Source organism: Suricata suricatta, chromosome 15, assembly GCF_006229205.1.
Source record: "Suricata suricatta isolate VVHF042 chromosome 15, meerkat_22Aug2017_6uvM2_HiC, whole genome shotgun sequence".
NCBI lineage: Eukaryota > Metazoa > Chordata > Mammalia > Carnivora > Herpestidae > Suricata > Suricata suricatta.
Genome location: NC_043714.1, coordinates 42,912,569 through 42,929,878, shown reverse-complemented (window position 1 = coordinate 42,929,878; position 17,310 = coordinate 42,912,569). Strand labels below are relative to the sequence as shown.

Sequence of the window (17,310 nt, the reverse complement as noted above, 5' to 3'; positions counted from 1 at the left end):
CTTCAGAATTGGAATGCACATTGTTAGCATCTATCATAATCATATTTTACAAATAAGAAAACAGAAACTTGAGGAAGTAAATTGCCTGGTTAAGATCACCCTGCAAATGGCAAATTCTAGGCTTTCTGGTTCCCAGTGTGGTAATCATTTTGCTATATAATCATAATAGCTAAAGCGTTAGAAGTGACTATTTATTTGGGACTACTACTTGCTTGGCTCAATGCTAAGTACTTTCATGAATTACCTACTTTCAGTTTTATGACTGCCCTATAGACAGGTATACATCTTGTAAATAACAGAACTAGAATTAAATCTTAGGTTTCTCCTACTACCAAGAGAGGCAGTACCGTGTAGTCATATCATGACACATTTAACCTACAAAAATTCACCAGTTAAAACATTACAGAGGGAACTATTTGCATATTCTGGCGAGGACAATGAAGCCTGACAGAGAATTGTGGATTCATGTCTTTCTCTCTACCACAGGGATCCATTGAGAGACTAGACCTGGGAGTCCAATAAATTTTGTTTTGAATTTTAGCTCTGTTTATTGCTCTATCTGTAATCTTGGACAAGTTACTTAACTTCTGTACACTTTAGTTTCTTCTTCTTTAAGATGGGATTACATATAGCATTTCACATAGAGTTGTTATCAGGATTAAATGGGAAAATACATTTAAAGAAGTTAGTACAATGTCTGGCACAGAATGAATAGCCAATAAATGCTAGTTGCTTTAATTTTTTTTGCCATTATATTTTAACTACTTACTTTCTGATAAAATTTATTTTTAAGAAATGCGATTATTTATACTGATAACTTTTTTGGATAATGTAAATGTCTAAGTAGACACATTTTGGGTAAAGAAAGGCATCCACAAGAATATTATGCAAACGATGTTCTTTAGAAGGAATGTAGGCTTTTTTCCTCCCTCATGGGACCCTCTGTAATGAAGGGGCCCATAACCTTCACTCTAAGCTTCATCTACAGAAACTGGGTTCCATATGTTGGTCTACGTACAAGGATTTTTAATTCTTTTTAAATTTTAAAATTTATTTTTAGTTTTAATCTTTTTTAAGATTTCGTTTTTAAGTAATCTCTATACCCAGCATAGGGCTCAAATTCACAACCCTGAGCTCAAGAGTTGCATGCTCCACTGACTGAGCCAGCCAGGCACCCCGAAGAGTTTTTTAAACAAAAATACTTTATTATTTTAACCTAAGAATTGATTATAATTCAAATGCCCATCTTTGATATGAGCCCTGATAGTTTTGCTGAACTCAGTATCAGTATCTCTTAGTAGAGGCCACTGAAGCTACCAACCTATAAGCAACTTCAGCTGGAAGGAATTATGGAGGGCCTTGGAATTAAGACTTATTTTCTCATTCCTGCACACAGGTTTGGCCAGTGCTAAGCAGACCCCCAAACAGGTATCAGGTATAGAGGCACGAGTCCCTGAATCACATGAAACATCAATCTCAGTACCGGGCCCATCTTCAGTGCCCGTTGGACCTATTGTATTTCCTATCGTATTATGTACTCAGTAAATGAGAATGTGTTTGAGGAAGGGAAACAGTGGTTACTGGTCAATGTTTCACAAGTGGCTCTCAGAGCAGGAGAGCTGACAGTATTTGCCCTTCTCTGTGGTTAAATATTCTCACCCTGGCCGATTTAACCTACCAGTGGTTTAGCAACTATCTTTCAAAGTTCCTAAAAATTTAACAATGGGCTCTTGCAAGCCAGTTTGAGCTAGTTCCAGCCCATCAATGGAGAAGAGGCAAGCATGCAGTCTAGGAGGCAACCCTAGGTTGTTGTTCCTTAGCAGCTGGCTAGTTACCCTTTTCCAGAGGACTTGCACTACCCTTCACAGAGAGCCAAAGGCTCCTGTGACCCTACTCCCTTGGGCTGAAATAAATCCTGATCCTTACACCTGCCATCTACTCTCCCGGAGCCTGCTGTGTAAAATGGTTCTTTCTTATGCTAAGAACAAACTGGCCTGACTTCCAGATTGGACAAATTCTCCAAATGCCTTACTGCTGGCTCCCATCTGGTAGATGGGACCACCTGATAGCAATAACAAAGCCTGATTTACATCTGAGCTTTCTAAGGCCTTCTTCCAGTTCTGAATCTTAGATGGCCCAGTACCCCTTCCAGTTCTCCTGCCAAATCTCCAATTCTACATCAACTCAGGGAAAAGGTCTTTATACTTTGACCCTGTTTCCATCAGTCCCCATTATCATCAGCCAGTATGTTTTAAATCCAAATCCCTGTTTGCTTTCCTACTTTTCAAAGGCAACAAATTCCAGAAGTTCAATATAATTATTATAATGTAGGAGGATCTCTGGTTGTAAGAAAGGTATGGATGGAGAAACAAGAGCCAATTGACCAATACCACTAATAAATGTGTTTCTTATACACATATAAACATCTTTAAATGATCTTACCTTACTAATAAACTTTCTCAAATACATTTAATATAATGCTGTTACAGCAAGATGTTAGATGAAAAGGATACCAAAACAATAAACTTCATTTTCTAAGTTTTTCCTTCCCCCATCCAATGGACTTACTGTTTACAACAGGCCCCTTCCCTCGTTTTGTTTTCAAAACCTGAACAGCTGCATTAATATGGAAAGCATACCCGTGGGCCACTAATATGAAAAAAGCTTTACTTCCCAATCACTGGAAATTCTTAAGCATTTCTATAGGCCAGAAAGAAACCCTGTTTCATTCAGCTCTTGAAAAAAAAAAAATGAATATTCAGAGGCATGGTAAGAACACTGAGGCTAAACCTTGATACATTTCAAACATTTACTTAAACATGATTCAGCTGTGGGACGTGAACTGTACATATTTACATATTCCACAGAGAAAAGAAGTCTTGTCTGGTCTACCAGCTGTTTTCTGTTTGATCAATCTTGATAGGTTGGGAATAAAACTTACTGTGTAGTAGTAGTAGTAGTAGTAGTTATTAGCACTCCAGTAAATTTGAAGGCTCTTACCTGTACATTTGTAATCAGGGGCTACCCCTTTAAGCACAGCATCAAAAATGGATATTTCCACTCGCTGCTTTCTGTGGTGACAACTTAGAAGCAAAGAAGGCTGGGACACAATGAAGTGCAGAAAAGGTTCCAGCTGCAGGTCACCAGTTCCTCTTCGTCCAGGCTGCCGAATGATAGTGATACCAAGCGCCTGTCTAGCAGAGGACCGTGTGGACGCGTGGAGACTTTCAAGAGACATGACCCCTATTTTTTTCCCCGAAGGAAAAGATAGGCTGCTGCTCAAGAGATCTTCTGCCGTTACAGTAGAAATACATGCCTGGCTGGGCTTAGCAACATCTGAACCGACTTCTGGGAGATTTAATGAACTCTTGCCCGTTTTTTCATCATCCTTATGTTCTTGCGATTTTGATTTGGGGATGGCCGTACAGGAATAGGTCATCAGTGAGATTCTACTTGCAGTAATAAATATGTCAAAGGGAATAAAATTGAGATTTTTTACAACCGAGGACTGGCGTGAGGGACGGGCGATGCGATGCTGACTGGTACCGCTGTGCTGCTCTATCTGCACTATTCTGATTTTAACACTGTCGCTGCCAATTCCACTATCCTGAGCGCCACTGTACCGAGACGAGGTTTCGGTCACATTTCCGTCAAATGTATCCGTTTTTTTCTGTTCTTGCTTAGAGATCTGTAAGGAAAAATAAAATATTTTCAACTAGTTACATTTCAAGTGTTATTATGTAAAGGACGGTATATAAATATGCTGTTAAAGTGGCTCTAGTATAACCTAAGTCAGAGTAAAAGTGACCATTCAAAAAATTATTCATATTAAAGTGCCAAGGAAATACTTGAGAAACAGCATCAAATGTGCATATCTAATATTAACATAAACCTCTGGGTGTATTTTGAGTCAGACTTCCTTTCTTTGGACTAATTCTAACAGTAGTATATATTTAAAAATGCCTCTTTAAAGAATATATTAGTATTCCCTACAGTGTTTTTTTCAAGTAGTGCAATAAACTTGTATTTCCAAATCATGATTACTATTGGTTGAGATTATATTTTAGGTAGAAGTAGCTTATACGGTTTACCCTGGTCATTATAGAATTAATTTATAAGTTTCTGGAGAGGAGGAAAGAGAGGGAAAAGTTAGCAGTCTTACATTCTCAAAGACAAAAAAAAGTAAAATAAAGTGTATTTTATTAAGACGAAGTTTATTTTCCTCTACAATAGGACTTGAAACCAGAGTATATGTAAGTGACGGAGACAAATACAAGTAAGTAAAGCTCTTGAAGGTGCACTAAAGGCTACTCTTTCTCAAAAACTTCCATCCACCACTCCCTGTGCGGAGAACAAGGGACAACTGGTCGGGCCAGCAGTTCTGACCACAGTGGCAGCACAGCGCCCAGGTCTCTAGTTTGCTTCTCTGTTTTCTCCTTTCTTAGGTCTGCCAGCCGTCAGTTTGTGAGACGCTACTCTACTCAAGACCTAGATGTTTCACTTGCTTTTTTATCCAAGTAACACAGATTCATTAAAGAAGCCCTGGATAATCTAAGAAAACCCCCAAATCCTCCCGACTATCGCTTGTCACCAAACATAACCAGTGGTAAGATTTTAGTGCACTTCCTTTCAGTATTGTTTTCTCCCCTTGTACTCCCTTTATGGTTATCATCATACCACAGAGACAAAAGACAGCCCAATTTTTAAAAATGCTAATTTTTTTAATGGGTGAATCCACCACTTTAATGTCTGCAGAGAACCTTCAGGGGTATGGGAGGAGGGTGAAGGGAAGGGCGTAGGGGCACCAGGGAGCAGGTTCAGAGAGTGAGGGGGGAACAGACCTTTCAGGGACAGATTCTCGTGAAGGGGGCTGAGGAATAGACACTTAAGACACTTAGCTACCGGAGAGGCTGCCCCACCTCCGGGGGTGAGGGTGGGGGGCACGGACACAGAGGGAAGAAGAGGGACTGGGCCCAGGAGTCAAGGCAGGGTCCCCAGGTCCCACTCCGAGTGGGTCTTGTAGGCCCTTCTGCGGCTGTCTGCTCTTCATAAATGCTGTTTCAAAAGGCTGTATAATATTTCATTTAGTGTTAGGAACATTTGTTCAACCATTTTATATAATTGAACATTCTGGTCTTTAATTTTTGTCAATAAACATCTGTGAAAAACACTGAATATTTCTTTAAAAAAGGAATCACTAGATAATGGCACAAAAAAGTTTAAGGTTACTGAATATTGTCAACACTCCTCCACAAAGGCTGCATTAATTTATATTAGCACAGCAAGGGAAGAATATTTCCCAAAGTACTGCCTATTGCTTATCATTTCTTAGCCTTCTTTAATTTAATTGATAGATACAGTGTCATTTTCCCACATGGTACAAATTATTATGAGTTGCTTTTGAAAACGTTGAAGGCTGTTAACTGATTCAAGACAGCGATGTAATAAGAATCATTAGAATCTTAAAAATATTTCTTGCATATTGATTTTAAAATGGCTTGAAGGAGATACATACTGTTATAAAAGTCCAACAAGAACTCTCTGAAGCAGAAACAACTTAGCCCTGTTCTTTGAAGATACCATGTCCTCTTAAACCATTCTATCTGCGTGCTGCTATTCCCTGCCTGGAGAGTCCTTTCCGAGCTTCTTGTTGCTGGCAAATGTTAAGCTATCCATCAAGACTCAGAACAAATGACACTTGTCTGAGAATTGTTCTCTCATTTTTTTCCTGCTTGCTGATCCTAGCACTTTACACATACTTTGATTTTCTCCTCAAATGTTCTGTGGTGGCAGTATTAGTGTTAAAATATTTATAGGCTTTAGAGGCAGATGGCTGTGGGGTCAAGTCCAATACTTTCCGACTGTAGGATTTTGGACGTTACATACCTCTCTAAGGCTACATAACCTCATCTGTAAAATAGGAATATTAAATTCGACCTCAAAAGGTTTGAAGAGTCAATGAGCTAATCTGCCTAAAGAGGTCAGCACAGTGCCTGGGATACAGTAAATACCTAATAATAGGCAGCTGCCATACACCTGTCTCTTACCGGGTACAGGGCTGTTGGAAGGACGGGGCCACGTCACTTGGCTTCTATCTGTCACTAAGGATTAATGCAGAGCCTGGCATGCTGAAGAGAAAATCCATACATCTATGATGATATGTTAGTTTCTGAGAGAATATTAAATGAAAAAAGTTGCTCTGCAGACTAGAAATACATGCTTGTTAGCATATAAACACATGTGGACACCTCCCCATGTACTGTTCTCTGTGAGGTCTTTCTAGATATATTCGTGGGCTCTTTCCTGATCTGGACTCTCTACCTTGTGAGCTGACCATACTTTGAGCAATTCTCACAGTTTCTGCTGGGTCCTCAACCTCACGCTGGGAACATTAACATCCAACCAACAAAGTTGCTTCAGCACTAAATGAGTTAATGTGTTCAACACACACGGCAGCTGCAATAAAGAGTAAGTTAAAAAAGAAAAAAGTCACCTTCTTTGTGAAGACTTCCTCAACCCTACCAGATGGTGCTGGTCTTACTAGCTTTTACACTTTTATAACAAACTAATATTATCATAGCACTTTTCACACTGTGTTCTGTCTCAGAACAATTCAATTGTAAGCAAATGAGAATAAAAAAAATAAGATACCACTCACAGTATGTTTGTTATTTGCCAAATGTTAGCACACACATACATTTTCTACACCAAGTGTTATAACCCTTTGAAGGGGTAGTGTTATCCCCATTTCACAGCTAAGGAAACTGAGGCTTAAAGAGATTACTCAGTAGATGCAAGGTCAGTCAGATATTAGGCCATGGGTATTCCTAGCACATATGATAGTCCTTGTAACACGGTAGAGCTTAACAACTGTGTGCTGACTAAATAAACAAAGGAACATATTGAATGTAAAAATTCAGCAAAATAAGAAACAAGGCAATTACCAAATGATAACTTAATCTTAAAGCTTTTAGTTACCCCTAGTATAAAAATTTCAAATTCGATTACCAACTAGGAATTCTCAAATAATAGGTGAAAAAAGTAGTCTAGGACTTAGTGCCCACGTTTTAAGGCATTACAAAGCAAAGATCTGTATACCACATAATCAAGAAATAACAAAGAATTCCTTTAGGTTGAGTTCTGTGGAACACCAAAATCCAGAACTCAACTATATTTATTCTCTCAATCAGGAAAGGTGAACACAGTTAACTCTAACGAGACTGCTTTCTATGCACAGAGCATTACATTTTCTTTTTCTGATTTACAGATTTGTTACTTAAAATCTAGTCTCTCCTTCCTTAAAGTAAATGAAGTGTTCCCCAATAGCGTTAACATGACAAAATAAACCTCCCATAGGTAAAGATATTTAGTGTTGAGATTGCCACATTAGGCTCTAGTGAATGTCAAGTAGGCTGATCTTGAGATATAAATAATCGGCGAGGGCAGGATGGCAGCTATCAGCTTGGGTCATGCAGGTTACTGAACAGAAGTCAGACGGTAACTAATTCTAGTCACTACTGAGCAGAATGGAATTTGAACCAATGACCCAGAGATGAAAGACTCACAGAAAAAAAAAAAGTACAACTTTTTCAGTACTAGGAAACTAAATTCTTAAAACTGGGTTAAAAGCCAAGATTTCCTCCATTTTTCTATGTTTCCACACTATTTGTAGCACTGAAATAAATAAGCTGATGATTTTTGAGACATATTTAAAAATCCATTGGTTTGTCACCAGTTCCGTGCAGATTTATCTATTATACTAAAGAGTATCTGGCCTGCTCTGGAGAAGTTTTATAATTAATTATGTGTGCTCAGCCCTAAACTTGGGCACCAATTTACTATTCCTTTGTGGAAAGAGAAAAGCTCACCATGTAGTAACTCTGAAAATAACTTCTGCTTTATTATTGTCTGAGGGGACTAATAATTTAAGTTGTCAAACCCCAGCAGTATCTGCCTGCCGTGAGCGAACGCAGCAGCAACACGGCTCTCCGGGCAGCGCTGTTCCATCAGCTCTCCCTCTCTTTACCGAACTCATTGAAAATGGACAATAAAAGTTTTCTTTAATTAGCTACTGGTGTGCATTAACATGATCATGATTAAACCATAAAAACCAACTGTACATTACTCTGGTCCCCTCTTCCATATGTTTTGAATTATTCTGTTTGAAAATGTACTTTGCGTCCCTTTTAAAAGTTCGACCTTCTGCTTTCAGAGAATTAAATGCATATTACTGTAGTGAAGAAGATAATGTTTCAGACCTCCAGGCATATATTAAACACACTGGCAGCACTTGAGACAAAATGCTTTACTTATTAGATACTTCCTATTCTAAACAGTGTCATCAAAGGCTAAAAACAAAATCCATATAAAAGCTGCACAATGCTTCCACACAGAACCCGTGCCAAAATCCCTGTACTTTCCAGCTAATGAGGAAAGGATGTGTGCTCTTAACATATGAATGTAAGATTTTCCAAGCATTCACTTTAGGAAACTGGGCTATTGATTCCATATGCGTTATGTTAAATGAAACTGTATTGGTAAAATAACCTTTGAGATATCTGGCATGATAACTATAATTAAACAATATTTAAAAGACTAAAACAAAAGGGAATTTAGTTCCACAATGGCTAATTAAAATAAAATGAAAAAACACAGCATGCCATCCATCAAGATAAATTGTTATTGTTTAAGAACTATTTAAATACTGTTAAAATATACTTTTAGATAACATCTGAAAGAGCTGGAAAAATATTTGTGGCTTAAAAATGGATAGTTTGGTGAAGTAAAAAGTATAGGACTCTGAAATTTTATGCGGAGATAACAGCTTTAAAGCCTTGAGCACAACCAGATGGTACTTAAATCAGAGGAATTCTACAGTTTCACTATCGATGGGTTTCAATATGAGAAGATTTTCAATAGCTAGGAAAACACGTCAAGTTGATAGTTTACTTCTTAGATCATTTCAGTGCATTTTCCCATCCTTTCCCAGCTAGCCGGGGCACAGACACGAGCCACCCTGGGAAAGGTGCTGAAAGCTGCACCGGGAGCTGGGGAGCTGGAGCTAATTCCTTCTTTTATGCTTGGAGATAGGTGAGTTTACTAGCTCACCCTGGAGTCTGGCAAGAGCCACGGTATCTCAGGAGCAGCGGCTTAAAACCATACTTGAGTATGTGTCAATACCAAAGAATGCGGTAAAATAATTTCAAATGACGTTAATTAGATGTTCTTCAGTAGCATTTTGGAGCACAGAAAGATAAGCTTGACTGACTGAAACTTCTGGTTTGGCCATAATCAATACTTTAATGAGCACACTCAAAAGTCAGCCTCATTAATAAAAATGCTTCAAATAAATGGATATTTAAATTGTTAAAGAAAAATGTGTAGAAATCGACCTCTTGAGAATTAACAAGTTCTCAGAGAAATACATTCTGTGCTTTGATGGATGACAAAAAAAGGGCAATTCAGCATCTATTCCAATGTTATATCATTTTAAGGAAAGCTTCTTAACTATACACCAAGCACAGATATATCTATGTATTTTCCCACCTTCCTACTGTAATTATGGTTCTGTAACAGCAATGCAGCAGTAACATTTCCGCCATGTAACAGCCATACTTTAACCTTCATCACAGTATCTTTTGCCAATCACAAGATCATTTTTCACATCTTATAAATTATGAAAAATCAAGTGTGAAACCACAAAACCAAAGTGACAATCACTATCTGTATATCACTGTGACATTTATTCTAATTTTACTATCCCTGCTAAAATGTAGTAGTGTCTTCAAAGAAGTAAAGATCTTACAAAATCAAATACAATAAAAAAATCAGTTACAGTATTTTAATGGCTTCACATACTGGAATTACAAAGAAGAATTTTTACAAGCTTGAAAAAATTATGTGGCTCATTGTCTAAACATTTGTAACCCTACTCTTCTAGCTCTATCTTTTAGAAGTTTGGTTTTTGGGATGGGGTGGGGTGGTGCTGCTGGGAGAAAATTGTTGTATATTTTTAACACAAAAACAGCCAACTTTGGAAGCTTTACATAAATGGCAAATTGTCATAACTATCAGCATTACTTAATTTCAACCGGATGAATTGATTTAATCAAGCAAACAATGTTTCTCTTTAAGTCTCAAATTTTCAGTGATGTCAGCATCGGACTTAGTAAACTTGTTATCATTTTATGCATGAATTACCATAACAGCTCAGTGATGTGCTAGGTAAAATTTATCTAAGCACATTAAATTAACTAAAATATTACAAAGAATAAATTACCTTCTTTATGAAATGTCTCCTGAACTGTCACCAACCCATGTTATTTTTTAATTAAAAATCACACTTGAACAAGCACTGGGTACTACAGATACAGAGTGCTAGCAAAGAAGGGTTTTTTAGATCTTATTTCTCTAAGCCAAATGTCATACCAGGTTCCACATAATATAATTGTTCCCAGTTGGATGGCAAAAAAAAGTTTTCACAATACTGCAGTAATTATGCAAAAGAGCAGAACTAATGATACCCATCACTGCTTAACAAATAGAATGGTAAAGAGTACTATAGTTTCAAGTTTTCCCTTTCATGAAGTTACTTTTCTGGTTCTTTGAAGTAACAGTATGAGGCCACTGCTGCCTGCTAAGTATCAGTTCAAATATTCACATCTCAAGACCAGTGCTAAATGCAGTAAAAGAAGCATGGAGATAGTTCAGGCAAGGTTGTGTTTTACTATAGTCCATGTTTGGCCTATTGTCCTAATAAAAGTTGAAAATTCAAAAAGGGACCAGTTCTAAGTCTTAAACAGACTATAAAACCCTGGTTATTATCAGTATGTTTCAATATGGTAAGCCAAACAAACAAACAAAAAGTGTACACACCAACCTCTCCACACAAGTTCAAATCACACTTACTGAGATTTTATCTGCAGTGTTGACTTTTAGACTTGTGTGTCTGTCTTCCTTTTTATATATATATGATATCATAGCATAAGCTTATTTTCAGGAGCTTCTAATTTCATGAAAAAAATTAGTTCCAGGTGAAACTGCATACGAGGTCTTAGAAACAGTTTTTATTCTCTCTCCCTTTCTCTGTCACATATAAAATTAGAATAGGTTAGTCACTTTTGTTCAAGGAAACTAGATCTAATTGATTTACACTAACTTCTGAACTTAAGTTTGACTTATTTGCTTTTTGTAATGAATTCATATTTTAAAAAATAAAACTTGACACATTGTGGGAACCTGAATCTTTATCAAAACAGATGCCCCTACATTAGAAACAACAACCTGCTTTGAAATGGCCACGATATTAATTTTTAAAAAGTGGCTACTGTGTGTACCAGGTAACTACTTCTCATATTGATGAAATCCAAGGTTCATACCACTGATGTCAATGTGGAAACCATTTTGTCTTATGGCTGCTTAAAGATTTTCAATAGGATTAAATCAGCTGCAAGTCCTTATTATATCAGGGTTTACAATTGTGTCTGAGTTGGAGTCTGTTTCTCATAGAATTTTACTCAGAGACGGACTTAGATTGGCTCCTTAGAGCTAGTCTGATTTTACTAGAAACAACTGTATCGCATCAGCCACTCTCATAAACTTGCCGTAAGATTGAATCAGCCCTGACCCTGAAGCAGATGAAAGTTTACCGAGCCTATGCATTCTCTGTAAGAGTCACAGAAAAGTTTGTGTTTAGTTTCTGCAGCAGGGAAGAAGGAGAATATGCTTATTAACTATTCCAGGGGGCCTTTGCCTTGCAACTCTGAACCTTATAAGCGTTCTAATAAGAAAACTACAGCTAAACTTGGAGAAATTTCTATTGATTAAAATACACACAAACTCTTGATTATTTTATCCTTCAAATCACATATACTTCTTAAGGAAACTATGTAGGGTTTATGGAAGTGATGCAAAAGCATGCTCTTAAAACTTGTCTTTCTCTTGTTTTCAGCAAAATATAATGAAAATGGTTTAAGTATACCCATAATTAACTTTATCCAGTAGCTGGTTTTCATTGCCAAACAGAAAATAGTTACTTAAAAAAAATATTGAGCTGATTTTCATTACTATATATTCTATTTATTAAATCTAAATAAATCTGGTTCAGTTAACTGTAGATTCTCTTCAAAGTAAACCTGAATCTCAGTATTATCTACCACATAGCTGATTTTACTGAAGTCCATCAAGACCTAGATTAGAGGTTCACTTACAAACTTTTATTGGCTACCCCTTAACTTCATGATAGCAGATCAAATCCAAACTGACCTAAAGCTTTATATTGATTCTCGGTGTGTCCCCTGTTAACAATACCTTAATGATGCAATGGACAATAGGCTTGAAATACAAATGGTCAAGATGTTAGAGAAAAACATGTGCTTATGCCCCGCAGCCAATTATTCTTTTTCCATTAGAAGAACTTGGTTCTGTGCTGCTACTCCATAAAAATCATCGCTACACGAAAATAACCTTCCACACAAACTGCTTTGATCATAACCTCTCCTTTTAAACTCTAGAAATTTGAAGTATTCTCTAAACCATCAATGAATTTTCATATGCTGATATGTCCTAAGTAATTCTTGCTGTTCTAAGAAAACAACTTTCTGTATATTATGAAAGTATCCAAAACATATCTTAAGGATATTCTTGACCATATGCAACTGTCTAAATAAAAGTTTAGAAGTTAAAAATAGAAAATGTAGATTATCTCCTCCCAAATATCAAGCATCATCTCTACAAACATTAAAGTAGTAAGCAAGTCTGGAAACTCATGAGAAAACTTTCTCAAAAAGTTGAAAATACATTTTTCATAGATTTTAATCATGGCAGGTATAAGGTTACTAACTGATCTTATCAGAAGGTCTCTTGTTAATACTAAATTTCAAAAGATCATATTCATGACAGTTTATCAAATTAGCATTACTAAAGAGGGCTGTTCTTAGTATTTAAAATTTATCTCTCTCTAAACTACCTAAAGAATAAAAATTCTATTTTTTAAATACTATTTATAAGGTAATGTTATTTAATCAAGTATGGTTAATGTTTGGACTTTAGTTAAAATAATTTTATTGTGATAAAATACTTTCTTAGCTTCTTGAAGATGGAGCCAATGTCAAAATTATTAAGCAAAATGTGTAAATAGCATTCACATTATTCACTCGCATAACAAATTTTTATTGAGCATATACTATGTTTCAGCCACTACTAGGGATAGAGCAGAAACAAAATCCTTGCCTTCATGGAGTTTACATCCTAGTGGAAAAATCAGGTCATAAAATTTTATCCAACACACACACACACACACACACACACACACACACACACACACACCTGTATTTGCTGATGGATTGGACTGCTGGATATTATGGAGAAAGACAGGAGACAGAAGTGATTTGAATTTTTTATGCTGAGCAACTACAAGAATGGAGAAAGAGGATTTTCCAGGTAATGCAAATAGCTTCATAAAGTATGTGTTATGCTAATGCCTTAACAATTCGTCTTCCAAACTTTGTCTATTTCCCCAAGAGTCAAAAATGACCACAGTGGTCTTCACATAGGGAGATGATGGCACACACCACCATACCCAAAGTCCCAAAGGACTCTCTAGTTTAATTATGATGGCTTCCTAGTTCTTCTAGCAGCTAAGAACCATGCAAGGGACGGCTATAATTAGAGATGGTTTTCTGGGGATGGACTTAGACCTCATTCTGCACAGACCCTTGGGAGGAGAGAACAATGAGCCAAGACAAAAAGTCATGCCACATCCCCAGAAAATCAAAATGAGATGCAGAGTATTTCTTTGGAGGATCTTGGCCTTGAAACAGCTAAAACTGAGAATACTAGTGAGTTGAGTTGGAGAAAGGAAGGAGAGAGGGCTGGACTCTTACAAGACCTTCCTATGTCTAACTGCTTTTGATTTCTACTTGTATGTCCCATTATAAAGATTATGCATCTAAAAGATCACCATAGGGGCACCTGGGTGGCTCAGTTGGTTGAGCGTCGACTTCGGCTCAGGCCATGATCTCACAGTTTGTGGGTTCAAGCCCCGCCTCAGGCTCTGTGCTGACAGCTAGCTCAGAGCCTGGAGCTTGTGTTCAGATTCTGTGTCTGCCTCTCTCACTGACCCTCTCCTGCTCACGCTGTCTGTCTGTCTGTCTGTCTGTCTCTCTCAAATAAATAAAAGCAACAACAACAAAAAAGATCACCATAGGTCTAGGTTGAAGAGGGCAGTGGCAGCTGGGTACTGGGTTTCTGAGCTAGTAGGACGGTCCAGGGCACAGGTGGGCAGTCCAAGTTGAGTAGCGCTCAGTCATGAAAGGCACCGCGCACAAGTGGAAGGTCCTCACCTATTTCTTAGTGCTCCCTGGCATAGGAGTGAGCATGCAGAATGTCTTCCTGAATTTGCATCACAGAGAGCACAAGAGACCTGAGTTTGTCACTTACCTCCATCTCCATATCAGATCCAAGTCCTTTCCCTACCTCGGAAGACCATAACTCCCATGTGAATCCACTTCTATGAAGATGAATAAAGAGATCTCGGACTACTATCCAGTGTGGACCACAGCATTGTGTGGACCATAACTATACATATGGACCAGAGAAGTACATGGGACTGTAAGCTCACCTTCCTTCCTTATATCACCTGTTGACCAGTATACTGATCTTCCATCCTTTTGCTTATGGTAGGAGGTAGCTTAAATAAGTAACTTAGATTGGTCAAAAATAAAATTAAATAAATAGAAGATTATCATACCATTCTAAACTACTTTTTTTTTTTCCTAATATAACCTTTATAGGGGCCCTGGGTGGCTCAGCTGGTCAAGCATCCGGTTTTGGTCCAGGTCATGATCTCACTGTTTGTGGGTTCAAGCCCAACGTCGGGCTCTGTGCCGACAGCTCAGAGCCTGGAGCCTGTTCAGAATCTGTGTCTCCCTCTCTCTCTGTCCCTCCCCTGCTCATGCTGTCTCTCTCTGTCTCTCAAGAATAAATAAATGCTAAAAAAAAAACCCAACAAAAACAACTAATATAACCTTTATAAGTTAACTTCTTTTTTGCTCCTTCCAAAAAGGCTCAAATATTAAATACACCTTTCTGCCCCCTACCAAGTATTGCTGGTCATTCCTTCATTTCATTAATTACTCTTGCTGTCTTTACTTTGTATGTTTTATTCTCACTGGCCCTCTCCAGTCTCCCCACTGGCTAATTACATGAGCTCCTTAATTACTTTCTTTCACTGGTCTTTCTCTTTCCTAACCTATCCCATACAATAATGCCAGATTACTCTTCTCAAAACATTTTAATATTTACTTACAAACACTTATCCCACTAAAATGTAAGGTTATTGAAAACAGACTTTTTGAGTGTCTATATTTCTGTTTTATCACCAGGACCCAAAATAGTGCTTGGTATATAGTAGGCATTCCATAAATAATGTATGGATTAAGAAAAAAACTGAAGTGAATCATTTGCAAAGTGCTTACTGAAGTCCATGCATGAAAAAGGAGACACAAGGGTCAGTTAAACTTGGAGCCTGCTTTCTAGGTTAGATATACTTTACTAAAGATGCTTTCAGAACACATCTGTTCCAAGCCTGAAAGAAACCAGGATCTGGACTTGTTGAAATGGCAGTAAGAACACTGAGGCTGAAGGAGCCACATAAATGAAAAAGAGACCAAAGACAGAAAAGAGACTAGGTAAGTGTAATGACGAAGGAAACGCCCCATTTGGCTCAAACAAGAGAAGTGCTGACGGGATTTGTGGAGGATGAGGCTGGAAAGGCAGGAAAAGCAGGATTCTAGGAGGCAGGTTAAGGAAACTGAATTCTCAGTTTCATGCCAGTCTTCCTTAAACCATAGCCTTCTGACCACCTGCATCAGAACAATCTAGGGCATCTGTTAAAACAGACATTCTCAGGCCTGGTGCCCAAAGTATCTTACCTGAAGGTGACACCTGGTGACCTGAACTTATAAAAAAGTTCCAGTCATTTTCATGCACACTAATATTTGAGAAACACTGCTATATACAGAGAAACTTTCTAAGCAAATAAATGATAAACAGTGGTTGGGAAAAATAAATGCAATCAAAATGTGCACTGGAGTAGGGGACAAAGATACTGCAGGTAGCACCACCATTTAGAAAGCAATTGACCTCCGTCTGACTTATTTCGCTTAGCGTGACACCCTCGAGGTCCATCTGCTTTGCTAACAGAAAGCAATTGGCCTGATGTCCAAGGTGGGGAGATGAAATTAAGTTATACATAGTGCAGTGGGCATTTCCTCTATGAAGCCTTCCCTGTATGAGCCCACAATAACTCCTCTTTCTCCTACAGTCCTGTAGGACATACTATCTTCATCATTTATCTGGTACTTAGCATATGCTACCTTCTACTGCTATTTTCTTTTGAGTCTTCCCCTCTATCTCTTACCTAGATTGTAGGATTCTGGAGTCCAGAAACATGCTATGCCAAGTTTTGTAAATCCTGTGCACAAAACATGTATACAAGGTAAGATAAGTGTACTGGATGACCACGATGCTGGGAATGAAGACGGCAACGGTGATAACCTAACTAGTTGATTCCCTGATATTCTCTAAAGCAATACCAATGCACAGACAGCATTTACTGACTGCCTAGAAGGTGGCTGGTACTCTTCTATGTGCACTTAGTATATGTTAGACACTTTTCTATATCAACTCATTCAATCCTCAGAACAACTCTGTAAAGTAGGTACTATTTTTATCCCCATTTTAAGATAAAGAAACTAAAGGGGTGCCTGGTGGCTCAGTAGGTTGAGCATCCAACTCCTGATTTCAGCTCCGGTCATGATCTCACTCAGGGCTAGGAGATTAGAGCCCTCCATCGGGCTCTGTGCTGGGTGCTGACCTTGCCTGAGTTCCTCTCTCTCTCCTTGCCTCCCTCCCCCACTTGTGTGCTCTCTCTAAAAATAAAAAAATAGGGGTGCTGGGTGGCTCAGTCAGTTAAGCACCTTATTCTTGATTTTGGTTCAGGTCATGATCTCATGGTAAGTGGGTTTAAGCTCCCACTGGGCTCTGCAATGACAGCATGGAGCCTGCTTGGGATTCTCTGTCTCTCCTTCTCTCTTTCTCTGAAAGAATAAACGTTAAAAAAATTAAACAAGATAAGGAAACAGGCTCAGATAACTTGTGTAAAATCACACATCCATGGTGTTAAATAGTGTAGCTGGGATTTGAACACTGGCAATATAATTCCAGAGCTCATTATAAAATCATAATCTACAGGGTCTCCTCAGTGGCTCAGTTGGTTGAGCATCTGACTCTTGATTTCAGCTCAGGTCA

At 38.0% G+C, this 17,310-nt stretch overlaps 1 protein-coding gene across 6 annotated transcripts in view; it reads right to left on the bottom strand.

Annotated features, from left to right (window-relative positions):
- VPS13B (vacuolar protein sorting 13 homolog B) overlaps positions 1-17,310 on the bottom strand; it is a 740,094-nt gene that overhangs the window by 199,571 nt on the left and 523,213 nt on the right. For all 6 annotated transcript variants that reach the window (XM_029923832.1, XM_029923833.1, XM_029923834.1 and 3 more), the window contains one exon: positions 3,001-3,688. In XM_029923832.1, coding sequence (XP_029779692.1) covers positions 3,001-3,688 — 688 coding nt within the window. The remainder of the gene's footprint in view (positions 1-3,000; positions 3,689-17,310) is intronic.